The sequence below is a fragment of the Embiotoca jacksoni genome, unplaced genomic scaffold (genome assembly GCF_022577435.1).
Source record: "Embiotoca jacksoni isolate LCO1_2020_lvr unplaced genomic scaffold, fEmbJac1.0.p SCAF_40, whole genome shotgun sequence".
NCBI classification, from domain to species: Eukaryota; Metazoa; Chordata; class Actinopteri; family Embiotocidae; genus Embiotoca; species Embiotoca jacksoni.
In genome coordinates, this window is record NW_027185393.1 from 1,415,368 (window position 1) to 1,439,412 (window position 24,045).

The window sequence follows — 24,045 nt, forward strand, 5'->3', positions numbered from 1 at the left end:
CTAATATTTTGTCAACCCAATTCATTCAAATAGGAGGGACACTATAATCCTTAATGAAGGGAGGATTTATCGCTGAGCTGTTGTGCTGTACTTTAGATTTTAGTGTTGTTCCTAATCAGTCTATGCACCAACAGGAAGTCTCAGACCTTCCACTTCCTGTCTACTAGAAGTTTGTCAGATCTCATGAAACTGGTGAAGCAGCCGTCTGTTTATGATCAACTTCACAAGAATCTCTTTCATTTTAATTTGACTTTTATTTGGCTCGGAGCGACCCAGAAGGACCAAAAGAGACCCGACTTCACCAAAAGGGTCATTTAATAGATCTACAAGTACAAACTACATTATGTTACATATTACATTAAATTCTATTCTAATTCTATGTTCCCATTTTGGAAGTGGAGTGATACTTCTAGTGATGAGCAGGGTGTGATGTCATGATGAGTTGTTCCAAATGTTCTGTTGACCAATCAGATCTCTGGGGCGGAGCTACTTGTATGAATATCATTACATCATCCATGTTGTGTTTGATAGCTGCACAGTGCAGGTACAAGGTCATTCCTTCAGGCCACTGCACACCAACACCACACCTGCAGCACTCTGCAGCCCTCCACCTCCAGGCCATCTCCTCCCTCACTTCTCCCCCCACACACTCTCCTGCTGGGTGGAAGGGGGGAGTCGAGGAGGGCTGACCTAGGTCATCGTGTTCTCGTCTCTTCATGACTGACTGACGGTCCCGTTGACATTGGGGAGCTAATTAGCAGTTAGCAGCTGAAGTTTTCAGCCTGAGTGGCGTCTCTGATCTCTCAGCGTCTTTTTGGAGATGGAGACCTCTGAAACAGAGACGGAGGAGCACCGACACCACCCACACTGCTGCTCAGCACACACATCCAAAGAGCACTTTGGTTGGCTCTGTAGGATAATTGGATTACTGATTGTGTTTGTGAGTCATGAGTTCTCAAGATGGACATTGGGAGGACTAAGGCGACAACGGGTGGGGGGGGGGCAAGACATGTATAACATACAGACACATGTATAACATACAGACACATGTAGAACATACATACACATGTAGAACACAGACACATGTAGAACACACAGACACATGTAGAACATACAGACACATGTAGAACATACAGACACATGTAGAACACAGACACATGTAGAACATACAGACACATGTAGAACACAGACACATGTAGAACACAGACACATGTAGAACACAGACACATGTAGAACACAGACACATGTAGAACACACAGACACATGTAGAATATACAGACACGTGTATAACATACATACACATGTAGAACATACAGACACATGTAGAACATACATACACATGTAGAACATACATACACATGTAGAACACAGACACATGTAGAACATACAGACACATGTAGAACACAGACACATGTAGAACACAGACACATGTAGAACACAGACACATGTAGAACACAGACACATGTAGAACACAGACACATGTAGAACACACAGACACATGTAGAATATACAGACACATGTATAACATACAGACACATGTAGAACATACAGACACATGTAGAACATACATACACATGTAGAACACAGACACATGTAGAACACACAGACACATGTAGAATATACAGACACATGTATAACATACAGACACATGTAGAACATACAGACACATGTAGAACACACAGACACATGTATAACATACAGACACATGTAGAACATACAGACACATGTAGAACATACAGACACATGTAGAACATACATACACATGTAGAACACAGACACATGTATAACACACAGACACATGTAGAATATACAGACACATGTAGAACACACAGACACATGTAGAACACAGACACATGTAGAATATACAGACACATGTATAACATACAGACACATGTAGAACATACAGACACATGTAGAACATACATACACATGTAGAACACAGACACATGTAGAACACACAGACACATGTAGAATATACAGACACATGTATAACATACAGACACATGTAGAACATACAGACACATGTAGAACATACAGACACATGTAGAACACAGACACATGTAGAACACAGACACATGTAGAACATACAGACACATGTAGAACATACAGACACATGTAGAACATACAGACACATGTAGAACATACAGACACATGTAGAACACAGACACATGTATAACATACAGACACATGTATAACATACAGACACATGTAGAACATACAGACACATGTAGAACATACAGACACATGTAGAACACAGACACATGTAGAACATACAGACACATGTAGAACATACAGACACATGTAGAACACAGACACATGTAGAACACAGACACATGTAGAACATACAGACACATGTAGAACATACAGACACATGTATAACATACAGACACATGTATAACATACAGACACATGTAGAACATACAGACACATGTAGAACATACAGACACATGTAGAACATACAGACACATGTAGAACACAGACACATGTAGAACACACAGACACATGTAGAATATACAGACACATGTATAACATACAGACACATGTATAACATACAGACACATGTATAACATACAGACACATGTAGAACATACAGACACATGTAGAACATACAGACACATGTAGAACATACATACACATGTAGAACACAGACACATGTAGAACACACAGACACATGTAGAATATACAGACACATGTAGAACATACATACACATGTAGAACACAGACACATGTATAACATACAGACACATGTAGAACATACAGACACATGTATAACATACAGACACATGTATAACATACAGACACATGTAGAACATACAGACACATGTAGAACATACAGACACATGTAGAACACAGACACATGTAGAACATACAGACACATGTATAACACACAGACACATGTAGAACACACAGACACATGTAGAATATACAGACACATGTATAACATACAGACACATGTAGAACATACAGACACATGTAGAACATACAGACACATGTAGAACATACATACACATGTAGAACACAGACACATGTATAACACACAGACACATGTAGAATATACAGACACATGTATAACATACAGACACATGTAGAACATACAGACACATGTAGAACATACAGACACATGTAGAATATACAGACACATGTATAACATACAGACACATGTAGAACACACAGACACATGTAGAACATACAGACACATGTAGAACATACAGACACATGTATAACATACAGACACATGTAGAACATACAGACACATGTAGAACACAGACACATGTAGAACACACAGACACATGTATAACATACAGACACATGTATAACATACAGACACATGTAGAACATACAGACACATGTATAACATACAGACACATGTATAACATACAGACACATGTATAACATACAGACACATGTAGAATATACAGACACATGTAGAACACACAGACACATGTAGAACACAGACACATGTAGAATATACAGACACATGTATAACATACAGACACATGTAGAACATACATACACATGTAGAACATACATACACATGTAGAACACAGACACATGTAGAACATACAGACACATGTAGAATATACAGACACATGTATAACATAGACACATGTAGAACATACAGACACATGTATAACATACAGACACATGTAGAACATACAGACACATGTAGAACACAGACACATGTAGAACACAGACACATGTAGAACATACAGACACATGTAGAACATACAGACACATGTAGAACATACAGACACATGTAGAACATACAGACACATGTAGAACACAGACACATGTATAACATACAGACACATGTATAACATACAGACACATGTAGAACATACAGACACATGTAGAACATACAGACACATGTAGAACACAGACACATGTAGAACATACAGACACATGTAGAACATACAGACACATGTATAACATACAGACACATGTAGAACACAGACACATGTAGAACATACAGACACATGTAGAACATACAGACACATGTATAACATACAGACACATGTAGAACATACAGACACATGTAGAACACAGACACATGTAGAACATACAGACACATGTAGAACATACAGACACATGTAGAACACAGACACATGTAGAACATACAGACACATGTAGAACATACAGACACATGTAGAACATACAGACACATGTAGAACACAGACACATGTATAACATACAGACACATGTATAACATACAGACACATGTAGAACATACAGACACATGTAGAACATACAGACACATGTATAACATACAGACACATGTAGAACATACAGACACATGTAGAACATACAGACACATGTAGAACACAGACACATGTAGAACACACAGACACATGTAGAATATACAGACACATGTATAACATACAGACACATGTATAACATACAGACACATGTATAACATACAGACACATGTAGAACATACAGACACATGTAGAACATACAGACACATGTAGAACATACATACACATGTAGAACACAGACACATGTAGAACACACAGACACATGTAGAATATACAGACACATGTAGAACATACATACACATGTAGAACACAGACACGTATAACATACAGACACATGTAGAACATACAGACACATGTAGAACACAGACACATGTAGAACACACAGACACATGTAGAATATACAGACACATGTATAACATACAGACACATGTATAACATACAGACACATGTAGAACATACAGACACATGTAGAACATACAGACACATGTAGAACATACAGACACATGTAGAACACAGACACATGTAGAACATACAGACACATGTATAACACACAGACACATGTAGAACATACAGACACATGTAGAACATACAGACACATGTAGAACATACATACACATGTAGAACACAGACACATGTATAACACACAGACACATGTAGAATATACAGACACATGTATAACATACAGACACATGTAGAACATACAGACACATGTAGAACATACAGACACATGTAGAATATACAGACACATGTATAACATACAGACACATGTAGAACACACAGACACATGTAGAACATACAGACACATGTAGAACATACAGACACATGTATAACATACAGACACATGTAGAACATACAGACACATGTAGAACACAGACACATGTAGAACACACAGACACATGTATAACATACAGACACATGTATAACATACAGACACATGTAGAACATACAGACACATGTATAACATACAGACACATGTATAACATACAGACACATGTAGAACATACAGACACATGTATAACATACAGACACATGTATAACATACAGACACATGTAGAACATACAGACACATGTAGAACACAGACACATGTAGAACATACAGACACATGTAGAACATACAGACACATGTAGAACACAGACACATGTAGAACATACAGACACATGTAGAACATACAGACACATGTAGAACATACAGACACATGTAGAACATACAGACACATGTAGAATATACAGACACATGTAGAACATACAGACACATGTAGAACATACAGACACATGTAGAACATACAGACACATGTAGAACACAGACACATGTAGAACATACAGACACATGTAGAACATACAGACACATGTAGAACATACAGACACATGTATAACATACAGACACATGTATAACATACAGACACATGTAGAACATACAGACACATGTAGAACATACAGACACATGTAGAACATACAGACACATGTAGAACACAGACACATGTAGAACATACAGACACATGTAGAACATACAGACACATGTAGAACATACAGACACATGTATAACACAGACACATGTAGAACATACAGACACATGTAGAACATACAGACACATGTAGAACATACAGACACATGTAGAACATACAGACACACTGGTAACAGGAGACCTCGACTGTGTTGAGACTCTGGTTGGGTTACTGAACGTCACACATGTAACACTTCACTTCACTTCACTTCACTTCAATTCAAAATCACAACACAGGTTATTTCATGGCACTTAACACATCAAAATCCTTTACAGCAGACCTTCACAACATCATACAGAGAAACCCAACAATTCAACAATTTAACAATTCAACAATTCAACAATTCCCACATAAGCTACGAGGGAAAAACTCCTGTTGAAGGGAGAAAAACCTCCAACAGAGGGAAGACAAACTCTTTTTAGTTGGCAATATATTTAAAAAATGTACTTGAATTTAAACCCAGTGAGGGAAAATGAAAACTAAAAAGCTTTTTTCACACCATTGGAACTATCTTCCTCGACCGGTTGGGGTGAAGGGAGAGCAGAGAGAGAAAAGAACAGCATAGTGATCCAATGATCCGTGTAGCAGAGGTTCCCATCATACTTTGGCTCATGTAAACACGCCAGTGTAATGTTTCCACAGAGTCTGACAAGGCATCTCTGGCAGAGAACACCATCAATTGGATCCAAAGGGTTAATAATCTATCTATATCTCAGGATTTTTCAGAACCAGAGAGAGAATAAAATTAAGTAGAGAAACTCTGCTCTCTGTTAGCGGCCATGAGAGTGTGGCTTCACTCGAACAAGCAGTCGGTTCTCTTTAATTGTCCCCAACATGATGTGAAGTCCTGCTTCCATTGGGCACTACATCTTCCATCAGTGTTTTGTGTACTCTCGCTGTCTCTTAAAGCTTAAAAACTGATTAAACCAGGTGAGGTTCCCTGAGCTGTGACTGTAGCTGCTAACTATAATTCAGTATGAATGCAGGAAACGACGGTCCAATGCAGTGATCAGTATTCTGCTGTGTTTCCAAGCCTGAACCCTCACAGAGAGCAGAGCAGCTGGTCGTCCAGTCTCACTGTGAGATTCACTTTATGTGTCTGAATACAACCTACACTTATTAAACATATGTATGAGACTTACCTTCATGAATATGGACACGATGACCAGTCCGTTGGGGCTTTTAGCAGCTTCTGTGTAATTTGTGTACAGCTCGTGATTGTAGTGGATCAGCTGAACCTGGAACAGAGAGAGAAGACACGTCGAGATTTACGGGAAGAAAATAATCAGTCTGACATTTTCCAGATGACAACTTAAACATTATGAACTCGCCTGACCTCAGCAGTGAGTACAAAATAGAAACCTTGGATTTGAACACCCTTCAGGAGAATCGTATCGAGACTCTGTCATTCACCTAAATCCTTCCTCTGGGCTACATCATGTCAGATGATTTAGAAGAGAAAATCAATACAGGATCGTGGATTCACAGAGACAGTCGATGTGAAGGAAGGAGCCCACGTCCCAAACGTGTTCATACCCAACAGAAGTAATATAAAAGACATAAAGAGGTGAGGATTGTGCCGTCATTCAGAGCAGCTGAACCATCTCCCTGCCTGAGGTTAAAGTTCCTCTGACATAGATGTTCGTCCACTCCAGATGTTCGCTGTTCCTGCCATTGAACGATGTTGGGATGTGGGCCGGCATGGCTACTCCTGGAAGCGGATTTAAAACCTGTTCTGACAAAGAGCTCATAAAGAGACAGTTCAGAGTCCATATGAAATACGTACAGTACATCATGAATATGTATTTCATGAAGTATATTTTGGTGTGGATTTCTGTTTTTATTAGAATGTTCAGGTCGAGAAATGATTGAAGTTCTGCAGATGACAGCAGAGACGTGAAGCAACATGAACTGAGGTTGTTTCAGCTCAAGGCCACGCGGCTCGCTGGAATAAACCCAGTCTGTGGGGAATATTTGCATGTTGTCGCACCGACACTGAGCTGTGTGGTTGTTGTGTTGCAGTGTTGGTCTGTCAGTCACTCAGACTCCGGCCCTGTCAGGAGTCTGTCTGAAAGACGGACCACTCAGCAACCAGTGTTGACCGCCTTTGTCCCGCCCCTCTTTCATTGTGATTGGACGGCTCGTGACAGTGACGAGCACAGTGTTAATATTTTTCAACCGGAAAAAAACCTGAATAAACAATCAGCACCTCATCAAGCAGCTGACATTCATTAAAACAATTTAAACATATTCTGCACTCAGGAAAAAACACTTCAAAGCACTCAGTAGGTCGCTGCAGCGGCGGCAGAGTGTCGGACGGTATCGGTGTATGCTGATTGGTTAAAATGAAACCGAGGTTTACGAACAGTAAAATGGAACGACTGCAAGCGGTTGTCCATAGAGGGAGGACAGACCATATTCATGGAGTGACACTGGGTCGGGTTGGCAGCAGGCCAGTAAAGACCAGGATATACATAGAACTAAAATGTTTGTGATCTTGTCTGAAGGCAAAAACATTCGAACACATTCAGAGAAATACCTGTTATAAATAAGTAAAAATTAAAACTTCTCACGAGTCACACAAACTAACGTCATCATTTTGTTTCTACATGTCACTCAAACCATGACACCAATATTTTTGTAGTTATAGGAGTGCCGCCCTGGCAGCACTTTCATCCCGATAGGTTCCTCCCTGCCTACTAAAGGTATGGGAAGCATTTCCCATCTTTCTAAAGTCTACACTGCTAGTCAAAGTGACCACCAGGTGTCTGACTCCGCCCCTTTGTCCATCTCTCTGTCGGACTGTTTGGACCTGCTCCCTCTACACAACACGACTCCAAAATTCCCTTCATTGACCTTCGACACAGAAACGTCCACCGTGTCCCTGACGAGCTCTGCACACTACAACAACCTTCAAAGATGTGTTTGAACTGACATTATTCCTCCATGAAGAACCAGAAGCTGCACACAGGAGCAATAAAACTGGACCTGTCGAACCTGGCTCTGCTCTTTCTTCATGATAAAGTAAGATATATGCAAACACGAGGTCCTGGTAGATTATTTTATGATGTGAATGTTGCATTGGTCTTTGATAAAAAGTGATTTTCGAGAGCTGTAGAATTTGTACCAACGTCACTGTCTTGTTCGGGCGTCTGATTTTGAGCCTTTAAACACATGAATCCATCAGATTTAAAATCTTCATGAACTCCAGTGTGTCAGCTGGAGAAACTCACTACCACCACCAGCACAGCTTCCATCATTTTAACACGGGGATGTTTTTGTTCAGAACACTCCCCGACATGAGCTCCTCTCGGTGGTGATTGGATGATCTGGCTGAGGTGGACGCATACGTTGAATAGACTCAAACTTTCTAGTGAAACCAGTCAGTCAGAGCAACAAGGAGCAGGAAAGGGTTCATTAAAATCATCATTTGAACTGGTTTTTTTTGCCCAAGAACTTTGTAATTGGGGTTTATACTAATGATGATTATATTACAACATTATTGGGAGGCCTTGCAACTTCTGGTCACAAAAGTGTAAAAAGTTATATACACCCAAAATAACTGATATTTCATGATATTAAGTCCAAACTTACAAACATGGAGACAATGTCTAAGGGAATTTATGTCTTTTCACATTTTTTACTCTGTTTCTGACCAAAACAACAAAATGAAAACCAAAAACATTCTACAGAATTTGAAAAAAAAAAAAAAAAAAAAAAAATAGAAACCTTCTAGTCATCCTCTCAATAACCAAAAGCCAAACCTGATGCCTCTGATTTATTTCCCTCAGACAGCAGTACATCAGTGTTTTAATGGTCATATACACAACGAGCTGCTGTGAATATAAAGGTGGTAAAACACTTATTTCAAGCACAAAGGGGTCGTAATGATTTCCAGATCTTTCCCAAAGGCTCTGCATCTTCCTCGTCTCCCCTCCATGAACTTCCTCATTGGTTCAGAGAACGTACTGTACGGGAGGATATGAATAAACAAACGTTGTTATGAAGCGCTCCACCGGGGGAGCGCAGAGCGACAGAACGTCTATAAACCCTATCAAGGCGAGAGAGGAAGTGATTAGAGCCCTGCATTGATCTGATTAGATTTTTAGGTGAGAGCGGCAGAGGCAGCCAAAAGAACTCATCCACACTCCCTCGGTGACAAATCGCACAGTTTGCTGCTGCTGGGTAATAAAAGGCCAACATGGGCTGTAATAAAGTGAGAAGGAAAGAAGAGGGAGGTACCGGACAAAAGAGGGTGAAAATACAGGTTGTAATTAGATACAGAGACGGTTGAAGAAAGAACAAAAGATAAGAGCTGCTGCAGTTTGGTCCGATGTGTGAGGCTGCAGCAGGACATCATTTATCACAGCGTCCCTCTGCTTCAACTGACTCGCAGCAGCAACACCTCGGCCTGGCCGGCAAGGACAAACTACTCCAAATCAGCCACGACACTGGTCCTGCTGGCTGATACACTCATGCAGGAAGCATCTGGTGTGATTCAGGAAGTTCATATCAGAGCCTCAGTTTAGCAGCATTTCATTGAGAATTGAGGAATAAATAAAAAGCTCAAACTGACTTTCCAGAAAACACAAAAGTGGAGCCACTAATTTAGCTCTTAAATTTAAATAAAATAAAACAATCCAGGATCAAAAGTCCAACTAAGTTCCAGACTTCAAAACAGAAACAGGCTGCAGATGCACACTGTTCTGACATCAGGATGTCTGCCGGGACGTGTTCAGGTCATCAACGCTGACAGTCCGCAAGGTCACGAACATTGGCCTGCAGTCACTCGGCAGATTGTAACTCCATCTTCTGGTTTTATTTATGAATGAGCTGCTTCATCTGTCCACTGAGTTCTGGTCAGTGAATTCTGGTTCTGTTGGGTTTCTTCTGGAAACCTGTGGAGGTGCGAGCTTACCTGTGAAGGAACTGGACATGAAACCTTGTTAAAACCTGACGATACTACATCCCGCCCACCGATAGCTGTAACCTGACTGCACCACAGGCCTGTCAATCAAACAGACACGCCCCCAAAAACAGGTCTTCTTGAATCTTCTTTTCTAATGAATGAGGGATTATTTTCAGATGGACCTCCAGAAAACTAATAAGAAGGAGTGACTTTAGCTAACAACACCGAGATAACTGATGGACACATTTTATTCACTTTGGATTTGATGAGAGAAGTTGAATGGGAGTCTATGGAGCCGGAGGCTTTTTGGAGCCGACCTCTAGTGGCACTCGCTGGTATTGCAGCTGAAGACACTTCTGGATCAGAACCATTTTACAGACCTGGAAGCTACGAACTCTTTTATATTTAGTCTGTAGTTTAAATGCACAAAACACACCTGTGATTAATTGACTCACGTGCCTCACTCTGCACTCAGATTGTCTGATGTTAAACAAGCTAAAGTGGATTAGATCCCTGAGATAACTTGGAACTGAACTTTGGGTTTTGATGATTCTGTTTCACATAAAGGTCAACATGCAGGAGATCTTCACTGGGACATCGCGAAATGGAAATGAATGTGAATTAACATCACATCAATTGTAGTGGAGCAATTACTGCAGCTAATAGATGGTTCTGGAAAAGCCATTACTCTGCTGAACTGCAGAAGAAGCGTCCCTTTGTGATGGTGGAGTTACAGAGAGTTACAGAGAGGTGCTTCTTCATCTGATCTGTAGAGAAGTAGAAAGGAGACCCTCCTGCTACAGGACATGTCCGGACTAATCACCATCCAAACCTGGTTAACGAGTGCAAACACCAGAACAAGACCAACAGATGAATACCGGGGAAAACATTTTAGTCTACAGTGTCTTAACCTGAGACGGTTTGTGTGTGTGTGTGTGTGTGTGTGTGTGTGTGTGTGTGGGGGGGGGGGGGGCATGACAGCCTCTTTGTGCTATGAGTGCTGGCCCGGTCCTCTGGGACAGAGAAATATGAAGACAGCAAGTCGATAGCAGAGAAGAGGTGTGCAGCGTGAACGCTTTAGAAGCGCTGGGCTGGAAATGACTCCCTCCATCTCAGCCTCCCTTCATTCGTCCTCCCTCCATTCGTCCTCCCTCCATCTCAGCCTCCCTCCATTCATCCTCCCTCCATCTCAGCCTCCCTCCATCTCAGCCTCCCTCCATTCGTCCTCCCTCCATCTCAGCCTCCCCCCATTTGTCCTCCCTCCATTCGTCCTCCCTCCATCTCAGCCTCCCCCCATTCGTCCTCCCTCCATTCGTCCTCCCTCCATCTCAGCCTCCCTCCATTCGTCCTCCCTCCATCTCAGCCTTCCCCCATTTGTCCTCCCTCCATTCGTCCTCCCTCCATCTCAGCCTCCCTCCATTCGTCCTCCCTCCATCTCAGCCTCCCCCCATTTGTCCTCCCTCCATTCGTCCTCCCTCCATTCGTCCTCCCTCCATCTCAGCCTCCCCCCATTTGTCCTCCCTCCATTCGTCCTCCCTCCATTCGTCCTCCCTCCATCTCAGCCTCCCTCCATTTGTCCTCCCTGCCACAGATTAACTCGAGCATGGATCCATAAACTAGCGAACGGACAGGACCTGCTGCCACACACACCAAGAACACTCTGATAATGCCTCTGCCGAGGAACCTCTTTGCTTTTCTGACATGACAGAAGTAGAAATCATGATGAGCTGTGCCAATACATCTATTACTGCTCTGGTAATTGAGCATAATCCCAGATTTAGTTAGTTTCCCTCAGTGATATTTCTGTGTTTTCTCCAGAACCAGCCATGCAACAATGTTCTGATGTGATTTTAATCCAAAATCTTCCACAGTTAATTCACTGTCGTGCAGATGTGGGCGAAATGTGCCGTTTAATACTGATTAATGATAATTAGAGGAAGAGCAAAATAAAAGCGCTCTGTGACTGATAATCTGCTGCAGCGATATTAGCTCGATGGGATTTTCCACGTGTGAAGCGGACATACGCTGTGTTTCTGTGATGGATGGGGGTTTACAACGTTTGCAACAGCTGCCTGTAGCGAATCCTCCTGAAACACTTGACAAGATTTGAGTTAAATATAGTTGGATCTCCTCTTTAGCAACAAGCGGCGTCTCCTTCAGTTTGTCGGGGAGAACTGTTGAATTTATTAGGTATAATCCTAATTTAATCTGTTTAAATGTATATTATTTTAATGGGGCCTTCGTAAATTGTTTGTCCACCATAATATTGTTTCATTAGATGGTCTAAATAATGAGTTTAAAAGGTCACAAAGGAAGCAGCAGCTCTGTGGATGTGATAAATGGATTTTATTAGGAAGCTGACTAAAGATTCAAAAGGGATTAAAAAACAGTCAAAGGGGCACATTAACCTGTCAGTGTGGTGGAAAAGGTTAATATGTTTAAGTCCTGTGAAGGAGGTGAAAACAAAAACAAGTTTAACGGGTTCAAAGATGGCGACCTGCTGAGGAGTTCATCGATGATCTACTTATTGAGCCTTGTGAAGAGATGATGCTTGTGATTGATTAGTCATGCCTGCAAAGGCAAGATCCAACCATCAGTGATGTCATCAACCACCAGTGATGTCATCGTTGGTTTGTGAACATTATGAATCCTCCAGCTCAGATTCTGTCCGTCACCATCTTTGTTAGTTCGGAGCGGTTTGGAGCAGGAAGTGACCATATTTGGACGCGCTGGGGGAGGAGCCAGCGGTGGATCTGACCGATCTGATCGGAAACCTGACGATACTACGTCCCGCCCACCGATAGCTGTAACCTGACTGCACCACAGGCCGGTCAATCAAACAGACACGCCCCCAAAAACAGGTCTTCTTGAATCTTCTTTTCTAATGAATGAGGGATTATTTTCAGATGGACCTCCAGAAAACTAAGAAGAAGGAGTGACTTTAGCTAACAACACCGAGATAACTGATGGACACATTTTATTCACTTTGGATTTGATGAGAGAAGTTGAATGGGAGTCTATGGAGCCGGAGGCTTTTTGGAGCCGACCTCTAGTGGCACTCGCTGGTATTGCAGCTGAAGACACTTCTGGATCGGAACCATTTTTCAGACCTGAAGCTACGAACTCTTTTATATCTAGTTTATCAAGTTTATCTCAGTAGGACACACATACAGGGTGTGAGGTTGTTAATATGTGTTTGTGTGTTCATTTCTTAAGTAATTGTCAATGATACGGAACAAGGAATATAACAGATAGAAGAGACAAATGGCTTCTCATGTTTTACATGATATTTGTGCTTGTTTCCAACATTTAAGTTTGATTATTTAAATTTAGATGTTAATTTAAATGTTAGAGAAAAATGTAAGAAATGACAAACGTTGGATTGGAAAGTTGAACTTTAAATGGAAATAAAATGCACGTCATTGTTGGTATATTTTATTTTGAAAGAACTTTTAAACCAACTACACGTTGGTAGAATAATATATTCTCAGAGAGAAAGCTTCATAGTATGTCTGATGATATCGTTTCACATTTCAGCATTTTCCAGGCAGCATCCTCTGACAATGAAAGAATAGAAAGTATAACAGAAGTATGGTGGGTTATAATAGAGTTTTTACTCCCCTACTATTGAAAGTTGAGACCTTTGTGTGTCTGATTCATGAAAAGTTTTTCTTTGATGCTCTGTACTCAGACTATTTCCTCTACTTTTACAACCCTCTCTCTTGTTCTACGGCCTTCAGCCTCAATGACCACATTGATAATACTAAACAGGAGCAGCAGGGGGGTAACGCCACAGATCAGCTGTTAGAAATCACTTTTGAAAAATACACTAACTCCTGTACGATATGACAAGGCAATGGTGAAGTTATGGTTAGGTTTAGGCACAAAAACAACTGAGGAACAACAAAATAAGTTGTCGTCATGACAAATAGTAGGATGGGTGATCGTTTTAACTTCCAGACTGAAATGTATCAACCACAAGGGATGAACCCTAAAGACGTTGGTCGTTTCCTGAACCTTCTTCATGTCACGCCATCAGCATGTCAAAGATGTTTCAACATATCCTATGAAATGTCCGAACAACTAAAGTCACAAACTTTCAGTGCAGAAATTCCTGGTTCTCGATGTATCCCGGAGATTTACCCTCTCACTCTTTTCCTGGTGCTGTCAGCTGCTTGTTTTAGTTCTGCTCTACTGGATGGATAACACAATCCAACTGGTGCAGACATTAATGATCCCCACAGGAACAATTCTACTGCTCCTTTGAGTTTTTCATCTCTCACCATCAAGTCCAAATGTAAACATGTCCAAAGATTCCCACATGAGGGACAGTGGGGAGGAAAAACTCCCTTTTAGAAGAAACTTTGGGAAATCCCAGGTTTCTTCCTGTTAGACAGAAGCAGACAGAAGCAGACTCAGAGGCCTCAAGTGAGAGAAAAGCAGAGAGAGAAAAGAGCAGCATAGAAATACAACAAATAATAAACAGTGGGCAGGTTGGTGGGTCCGCCAACCAAAGGTCAGAAACATGCAGCTCCAGAGACACAGATACCTGCAGAAATCTGTAGATATACTTTAAACAATTTACTTGTTCAAAAATGTAATTTTCTTGCAACAATTTGAACTATTTATTTTTCTAAAACAGCTGAAATCTGACACACAAATCTGATTCTATTGTCTAATAGTATTTTACAGACCCACAATTACAAGGCCCACGGGATAGACATTGCTAATGAGCTACTGGTTCATGCTACATACTTGTTGCCATCAAAATAAACATTTAATAAGAAAACAAGTAAATACAAATCCAATCTCGAACATAAACAATTACCAAAGATGGAACTTCATCAAATTGATAACATGAATCTGATGTTTCGTTGTGTAAAAGTTGTAAAACGTCACAGTGTCCTTGAATGCAAACTCAGCAAATGTTTCCAACTGAGTGCCTGTGTGACCTCACTTCAATACAACATTGACAGAAAAATAAAAGATGAATTCTTCCCTGTGATGGATCACCTGCGTTTCAAGTCTCCGCAGTGAACTGAAATGAACACAAAGCAGCGGCTGCCTGGAAGGAAGGAAATCCATCAGGAAACTATAGGCCCACTTCACACAGCGCTGAGGAGATATGAGGGACTTAATGGGCTGAAACATCCGGCGGAATGCACCTTTATTGCCACGTTCTCATTTGATTTCCCGTGATGCATTACATGTTCATCACACAGGCATCGTGTTTGTTTTGATATAAATAAAAGCGTAATTTTCCAGGATCAGTTTTGACCTGTTATTATAACCTGAAGACATTTGTTCTTTCTTTGATTTTTTAAAAACATTTTTTTTTATATCAGATTGTAATAAGACGGCTGAGTAATGTCTAAGTTTGTAAAAACACGAGCCAGCCTTGTGGAGAAATCCTATTTTGATTTTTTTTTCGCACTTATTAAAAGAGAAAGGTGTTTCATTTTCAGATTAGACTGTGAATCAGCTCCGAAAACATACACACACACACACACACACACACACACGCACGCACACGCACGCACACACACACACACACACACACGCACGCACGCACGCACGCACGCACACACACACACACACACACACACACACACACACACACACACACACACACACGATTGTTCAGCTATCTTTGTGGAGGACATTCATAGTCACAATGCGCTTCCTAAGCCTCTTACGCAAACCTTAACCATCACAACTATGTACCCAAACACGACCTGAAGATCACTCTGACATTAAAGACATTATGGGATATGCCATCCCAAACACCTGTGCTGTGATGTACCTCAGCAACAATGAGGGGGCAGCACAAAGTATACATACACAGACGACAGAAATCTTGCTCTTAGCCAGCAGAGAAAAGCTATAAGAAGAAAATGGTGTGAAGTGGATCCTGCGGGGAGAGGTCAATGGTTTGAGATCGACTGATTCGTGGAAAAGCAGGAGAAACGTACACGCTGAGAAGTAACAGAAATGTTGTTGACAGGAAAGACGGTGGATAATTTGCAGAAACGATGATGTCGAACAAGAAACTCTTTCCACCCTGAATGTTGAAACTGTAAAATACAACCCAGCTCCTGGTTTCAAAGGTCATTTCTGTTGAAACAGATGTAATTGAGTTGAAGTGGATTTTTTTGTAATAACATCAGTGTCACTGACTCATTGTTATCAGGATGATATTTACTCTCAGATTTACTCTTTTGATAGAAATAACAATTATTATTATTATTATGAAAAGTTATTTTAAGCTGATCTGCTGATGAGAAAAAAACAGCTTATTGCATTTAAAACAATTCTGCTGATTGTCTGTGATTCATGAAGCCCAATGTTGTCACACTTATGGAGCTGTTACTGAATTTACTGTGAATGTCTGAGACTTAACAGGTTAACTTGAGTAAATGGATGAGAGAATGTGAAACCACACATACACACGTTAACAACCTCACACTCTGTATGTATGTCCTACTGGGACAAACTTGATGCACACAGCAAGTGTTGCACCCACAGACTGGATATAAAAGTGTTTATAGGTTCCAAGTCTGTAAAATGGTTCCGATCCAGAAGTGTCTTCAGCTGCAATACCACCAAGTGCCACTAGAGGTCGGCTCCAAAAAGCCTCCGGCTCCATAGACTCCCATTCAACTTCTCTCATCAAATCCAAAGTGAATAAAATGTGTCCATCAGTTATCTCGGTGTTGTTAGCTAAAGTCACTCCTTATTATTAGTTTTCTGGAGGTCCATCTGAAAATAATCCCTCATTCATTAGAAAAGAAGATTCAAGACCTGTTTTTGGGGGGCGTGTCTGTTTGATTGACAGGCCTGTGGTGCAGTCAGGTTACAGCTATCGGTGGGCGGGACGTAGTATCGTCAGGTTTCCGATCAGATCGGTCAGATCCACCGCTGGCTCCTCCCCCAGCTCGTCCAAATATGGTCACTTCCTGCTCCAAACCGCTCCGAACTAACAAGATGGTGACGGACAGAATCTGAACTGGAGGATTCATAATGTTCACAAACCAACGATGACATCACTGATGGTTGATGACATCACTGATGGTTGATGGTTGGTGTCAACATGTCTGACCAATACAGATATTTGAACAGTGTTATTTTGTATCGATATTGATACAGTACAGATCTGAAAACCCACTAAAATCAAATAATAGTAATATATTGTTCCTAACTAATGACCATAACTGATAACACTGAGATCCATCCAGCTGCTGGTTCTGAGAGAAACAACAACCTTCCAGTAAAATAACAACATTGATGTCATTGCTTATCCTCTTCGATGCCGTGTGTTAAAGCAGTGGAAGACATCTACGTTGATCTTAGTCCCACACTAGTGGATCATCTGGTAGAAAACACTGCAGTATCTCTGCTACAACTCTAGATGATGTCGCCCCTCTGAAGAAGAGAGTCATGAACCAGAGGAAGTTGTCTCCATGGTACAACTCAGAACTACGCTCTGCTAGGCAGCGACTAGAAAGATGGAAAGGAAATGGAGTTCCACTAATTTAGAAGAATTTCACCTGCCTGGAAGGAGAGTCTAATATTATATAAGAAAGCTCTTCGTAAGGCCAGGACTTTATATTATTCATCATTAATAGAGGACAACAAGAACAACCCCAGGTTTCTTTTCATCACTGTAGCAGGCTGACAAAGAGTCACAGCTCTGTTGAGTCCTCTATTCCTTCAGCTCTCAGCAGTAATGACTTCATTAACTTCTTTACTAATAAAATTCTTACTATCAGGGAGAGAATCGGGCAGATCCTTCCCGCCACCATCATTGATGTGATGTTAAGCACAGCAGCCCTGGAAGCAACTGTAGGACCAGATGTAAACTTGGAACATTTCTCTCCTGTTGAGCTCTCTGAGTTAACTAGAATTATTTCTTCATCTGGATCCTCTAGCTGTCTGTTAGATCTCATCCCAACTAAACTTTTTAAGGAAGTCTTCCCTTTAATTAATACTTCCATATTAGATCAGATCAACCTATCTATTGTAACCGGCTATGTACCGCAGGCTTTTAAAGTGGCTGTAATTAAACTTTTACTTAAAAAGCCGACTCTTGATCAGCTGTTTTAGGAAACTACAGACTAATTTACAACCTGACGTTTATTTCTAAAATTCTTGAAAAGGTTGTTTCAAATCAACTTTTTGATCATTTACAAAGGAATGATCTGTTTGAAGATGTTCAGTCTTTAGAGTTCATCATAGCACAGAAACAGCTCTGGTGAAAGTTACTAACAACCTTTTGTTAGCCTCAGATAATGGACTCGTCTCTGTACTTGTTCTTCTGGACCTCAGTGCTGCTTTTGATACGATTGATCATACGATCTTATTACAGAGATTAGAAGACGTTACGAGGATTAAAGGAACTGCATTAGACTGGTTCAAATCCTACTTATCAGATAGATTCCAGTTTGTCCATGTCAACAATGAGTTTTCCAGACAAACAAGAGTTAGTTATGGAGTTCCACAAGGCTCAGTGTTAGGCCCAATACTTTTTGCTTTGTACATGCTTCCATTAGGAGATGTCATCAGGAAGCACTGCATCAACTTCCATTGTTATGCAGATGACACTCAGCTATATCTTTCTATAAAACCAGATGAAACTAATCAGTTAGTAAAACTTGAAGCCTGTCTAAAAGACATAAAGGCCTGGATGACCAAAAACTTCCTGCTTCTAAATTCAGACAAAACAGAAGTTATTGTACTTGGTCCTAAACACCTCAGAAACTCTTTCTGTAATCACTTAGTTACTCTAGATGATGTTGTCTTGGCCTCCAGTAAAACTGTGAGGAACCTTGGAGTCATCTTTGATGAGGATTTGTCCTTTAGACACCATATAAAGCAAATCTCCAGAACTGCCTTCTTTCATCTACGTAATATTAATAAAATCAGGAAAATCCTTCCTCAGCGTGACGCAGAAAAACTCATTCATGTGTTTGTTACTTCTAGACTAGATTATTGTAATTCCTTGTTGTTAGGATGTCCAAATTACTCATTAAAAACCTGCAGCTGATCCAAAATGCTGCAGCAAGAGTACTGATGGGATTTAACAAGAGAGATCATATTTCTCCAGTTTTATCTTATCTTCACTGGCTTCCTGTGAAATCAAGAATATAATTTAAAATTCTCTTGATGACTTACAAAGCTCTACATGACCAGGCTCCATCATATCTTAGAGATCTTATAGAACCATATAATCCTAGCAGAGCACTTCTCTCTCAGTACGCTGGTCTACTTGTGGTTCCTTGAGTTTCCAGAAGTAGAATGGGAGGCAGAGCTTCAGTTTTCAGGCTCCTCCCCTGTGGAACCAGCTCCCAGTTTGTGTTGGAGGGGCAGAAACCCTCTCTAGCTTTAAGATTAGACTCAAAACGTTCCTTTTTGATAAAGCCTATAGTTAGGGCTGGCTCAGGTAGACCTGAACCAACCCTTAGTTATGCTGTTATAGGCCGAGGCTGCTGGAGGACCTCGTTACACGTTGAGCTTCTTTTCTTTCCTCCTACTCTTTAACTGACTCATACCTCACCATCTTCTTCTCTCCCATAGTTTCTTCTTATTATCTGTTGTCTCCATTCAGTTCCTTCGCTCGTGTAGTTTCTCTTCTTTCTTTTCCAGATGTCCCGTCATGGAGCTGCATGTCTCTGTCCTGTGCTTGTCGTCTCCACCAACAGTTCTTCTCTTCTATCTCTATGCTGTCCTTTTCTCTCTCTGCTCTCCTCTCTCCCCAACTGGTCGAGGCAGATGGTCACCCACCTCTGATCCTGGTTATGTTAACAGAGGCTCCGCCCACCTCTGATCCTGGTTCTGTTAACAGATGCCCCGCCCACCTCTGATCCTGGTTCTGTTAACAGATGCCCCGCCCACCTCTGATCCTGGTTATGTTAACAGAGGCTCCGCCCATCTCTGATCCTGGTTCTGTTAACAGATGCTCCGCCCACCTCTGAGCCTGGTTCTGTTAACAGAGGCTCCGCCCACCTCTGATCCTGGTTCTGTTAACAGATGCCCCGCCCACCTCTGATCCTGGTTCTGTTAACAGATGCCCCGCCCACCTCTGATCCTGGTTATGTTAACAGAGGCTCCGCCCACCTCTGATCCTGGTTCTGTTAACAGATGCCCCGCCCACCTCTGATCCTGGTTCTGTTAACAGAGGCTCCGCCCACCTCTGATCCTGGTTCTGTTAACAGATGCTCCTCCCACCTCTGAGCCTGGTTCTGTTAACAGATGCCCCGCCCACCTCTGATCCTGGTTCTGTTAACAGATGCCCCGCCCACCTCTGATCCTGGTTATGTTAACAGAGGCTCCGCCCACCTCTGAGCCTGGTTCTGTTAACAGATGCCCCGCCCACCTCTGATCCTGGTTCTGTCGGAGGTTTCTTCCTGTTAAAAGGAGTTTTTCTTCCCTCTGTTGGAGGTTTTTCTCCCTTAAAGAGGAGTTTTTTTTCCCTCCTAGCTTATGTGGGAATTGTTGAATTGTTGAATTGTTGAATTGTTGAATTGTTGAATTATTGAATTGTTGAATTGTTGGTTTCTCTGTATAATATTGTAAAGTCTTGCTGTAAGGACTTTAATGTGTTAAGTGCCATGAAATAACCTGTGTTGTGATTTGGCGCTTCATAAATAAAGTTGAATTGAATTGAATTGAATTGAATTGGATTGAATTGAATTGAATTGAATTGAATTGAATTGAATTGAATTGAATTGAATTGGATTGAATTGAATTGAATTGAATTGAATTGAATTGAGACAGTGAGATGATACACATCAACAGCATAAAACACACGCTTGTAAGCAAATTGTTTATGTGACCGTGTCTCTGTTGAAGGTTTACAGTCAGCCTCTTTATAATCCTCCATGTTGTCATGAGAGCGTCCCAGTGTGAAGAAGGGCTTGATACGCTCATCAGCATGAATATACCCACGTGAGCCACTGATAATACATCCTATGAATACAAATGCACGTGCAGATTGTATAAGGTAGTGAACAACATCATTAAAGTCCCAACAAAGTCTGCAGTATTTGGATATTTTCATATCTGAAGTTCATCACGTGCATACACACACACGCGCACATACACACACACACACACACACACACACACACACACACACACACACGCGCACATACACACACACACACACACACACACACGCACACACACACACACACACACAGATACACACACACACACACAGACACACACACACACACACACACACACACACACACACACAGACACACACACACACACACACACACACGCGCACATACACACACACACACACACACAGACACACACACACACACACACACACACACACATGCAGACACACACACACACACACAGACACACACACACACACACACACACACACACACACACACACACACACACAGACACACACACACACACACACACACACACACACACACACACACACACACACACTCATGAGCCATCACTCACCCTCCTCCTCCCACAGGCTGCTGTTTTAAAGGATACTCTGCTTTAAAAAGTTTGAATATTGCTTTCTTTGTTCACGTTTCAAGGACGAGCTGCCACCACTCAATCTGCAGCCGGGAGCCGGCGAGAGAGGATTTTTCTGCATTTTGGATTATGAAACATCTTATCGGACCTTGAAGTCACGGCTTCAGCTCGGAGAGCAGCGGGGGCTGTGGGTTGCTGGGGGGGGGGGGGACGGACGGACGATGGTGAAGATGTTTGCTTGTTGTCATTTCACTCAGAAACAGTTGTTTATCTGAGGAGAACATGGCAACAGGACACAGGATGTAAAAAGGTCCGTTCACAACCTCCTGGCCTGGTTTTCTCTGCAGTTTGTCAGCTACAGCATACAACCATCAATTTGCTGCCAGTTATTCTGATAAACAAATTTTATGCTTCATTGTATTCTGTATATATTTATACTGCACTTACAAAAAGAAAAGAAGTCCGTGGCTGCCTGGCAAAACATCTGACGGGAAGAAACTCAGCAGGTGAAGTCCGCAGACTTCAGTGAGTGCAGAACGTTTGCATCCAAGTCTTAAAAATAATTATTACCTTTCAAATTACTTGAGTTTGTACGATTACTTGTGTATTAAAATCCATCCGGCGACACTCGCCAGTTGATTTAAAATCAGGTGTCTTGTAAAATTGCACGGAGCTCGTGACAGTCGCCCTGATGTGCACCATTTATCTCTACAACAGAGGTGGAGAGAGCAAAGTTAACAACCCCACAATAGTCACATTAAGGGAAATATGCTATGTTAAATTAAACCAGAATTATCCTTCAATAGATAATTGGAGATAAAGTTTTAGCTGAATTTCAGGAGCAGGACCACGCCTCAACCACTCCCCCACTTCCGGCCACACTCCTAGAAATGTCCACCCACTCTAAACCTCGGCCCGTTCACGTTTTCTGCATCCCTCCCTCCCTCTTGTTAAACCGTTCCTCTTATGGTTATCATGTTTCATAGCCTTTATCCCTCCGTCCCACGTGGAGATCTCGGGGATCTGCGAGGCCCGGGAGCCGCAGTGGATCCTCGACTAAGCCTTCCCCAAACCGCGAAACTCTCACCCCGGCTTAATCTCCCCCAATCAATGAAGGTTCGCCCCCGGCCGAGGAGGGGTCCTAGCTAATGAATGTACTCTTGTTTTATCCTTCAAAATGTAGCTATTTGATGCAGAAAATAAGTTTTATAGAAATGTCATTATAGTTCATGTAACCTGAGAGTTAACACCCAGGTGAGGATGAGTAAGTGCTCACGTTTTCACATCCTCTTCCTTTTCTGGACATTTGAAACTGTAACAACTTGGTGGAAGCTCTACACACGACATACTTTCCACAATAAAGGACACATGACTATTATTTTGAAGGCAGCTCTGTCCCACATACAGTATCAAGTAGAAACGACTGTTGTCAACATAACCTTTTCCCCTTGTTTTTTTCCCGCCTTAGGGATGTTGTGTGCAACAAGGAAACAGAGTGACATCACATTTCAGATATCAGCTGCAAATCTCTGCAAAGCTTCTCGGCTGCAGCTCTGAACAACTGCTCCAACACAAGGTTCAGCCTCAAAGGGAGAATCAGAGAGTGAAGGCGGGAGCCTTTATGAAGGCCTTTATGAAGGCTCAAGGGAGCCTTCATAAACTCCCTCAATGTGTGTGTGTGTGTGTGTGTGTGTGTGTGTGTGTGTCCTATCAGGCTTGGGTTCCAGCTCTCTCTACCTCCGAAAGACGCAGTAAACACTTGTTTTATTATGATTTGAATATCAGCTCTCACACTCTGAGGGAGGATAAATGATTATCATTAATTATAATAAATTTGCCTGTCAAGACTGCAATTATTTTGCTGCCA

General features: G+C 41.6%; 1 protein-coding gene across 1 annotated transcript in view; it reads right to left on the reverse strand.

The window, feature by feature from the left end:
• Window positions 1-24,045, reverse strand: part of ca10a (carbonic anhydrase Xa) — a 251,084-nt gene that overhangs the window by 10,788 nt on the left and 216,251 nt on the right. Inside the window, exon 5 of the mRNA XM_069168584.1 lies at window positions 6,901-6,996. Coding sequence (XP_069024685.1) covers window positions 6,901-6,996 — 96 coding nt within the window. The remainder of the gene's footprint in view (window positions 1-6,900; window positions 6,997-24,045) is intronic.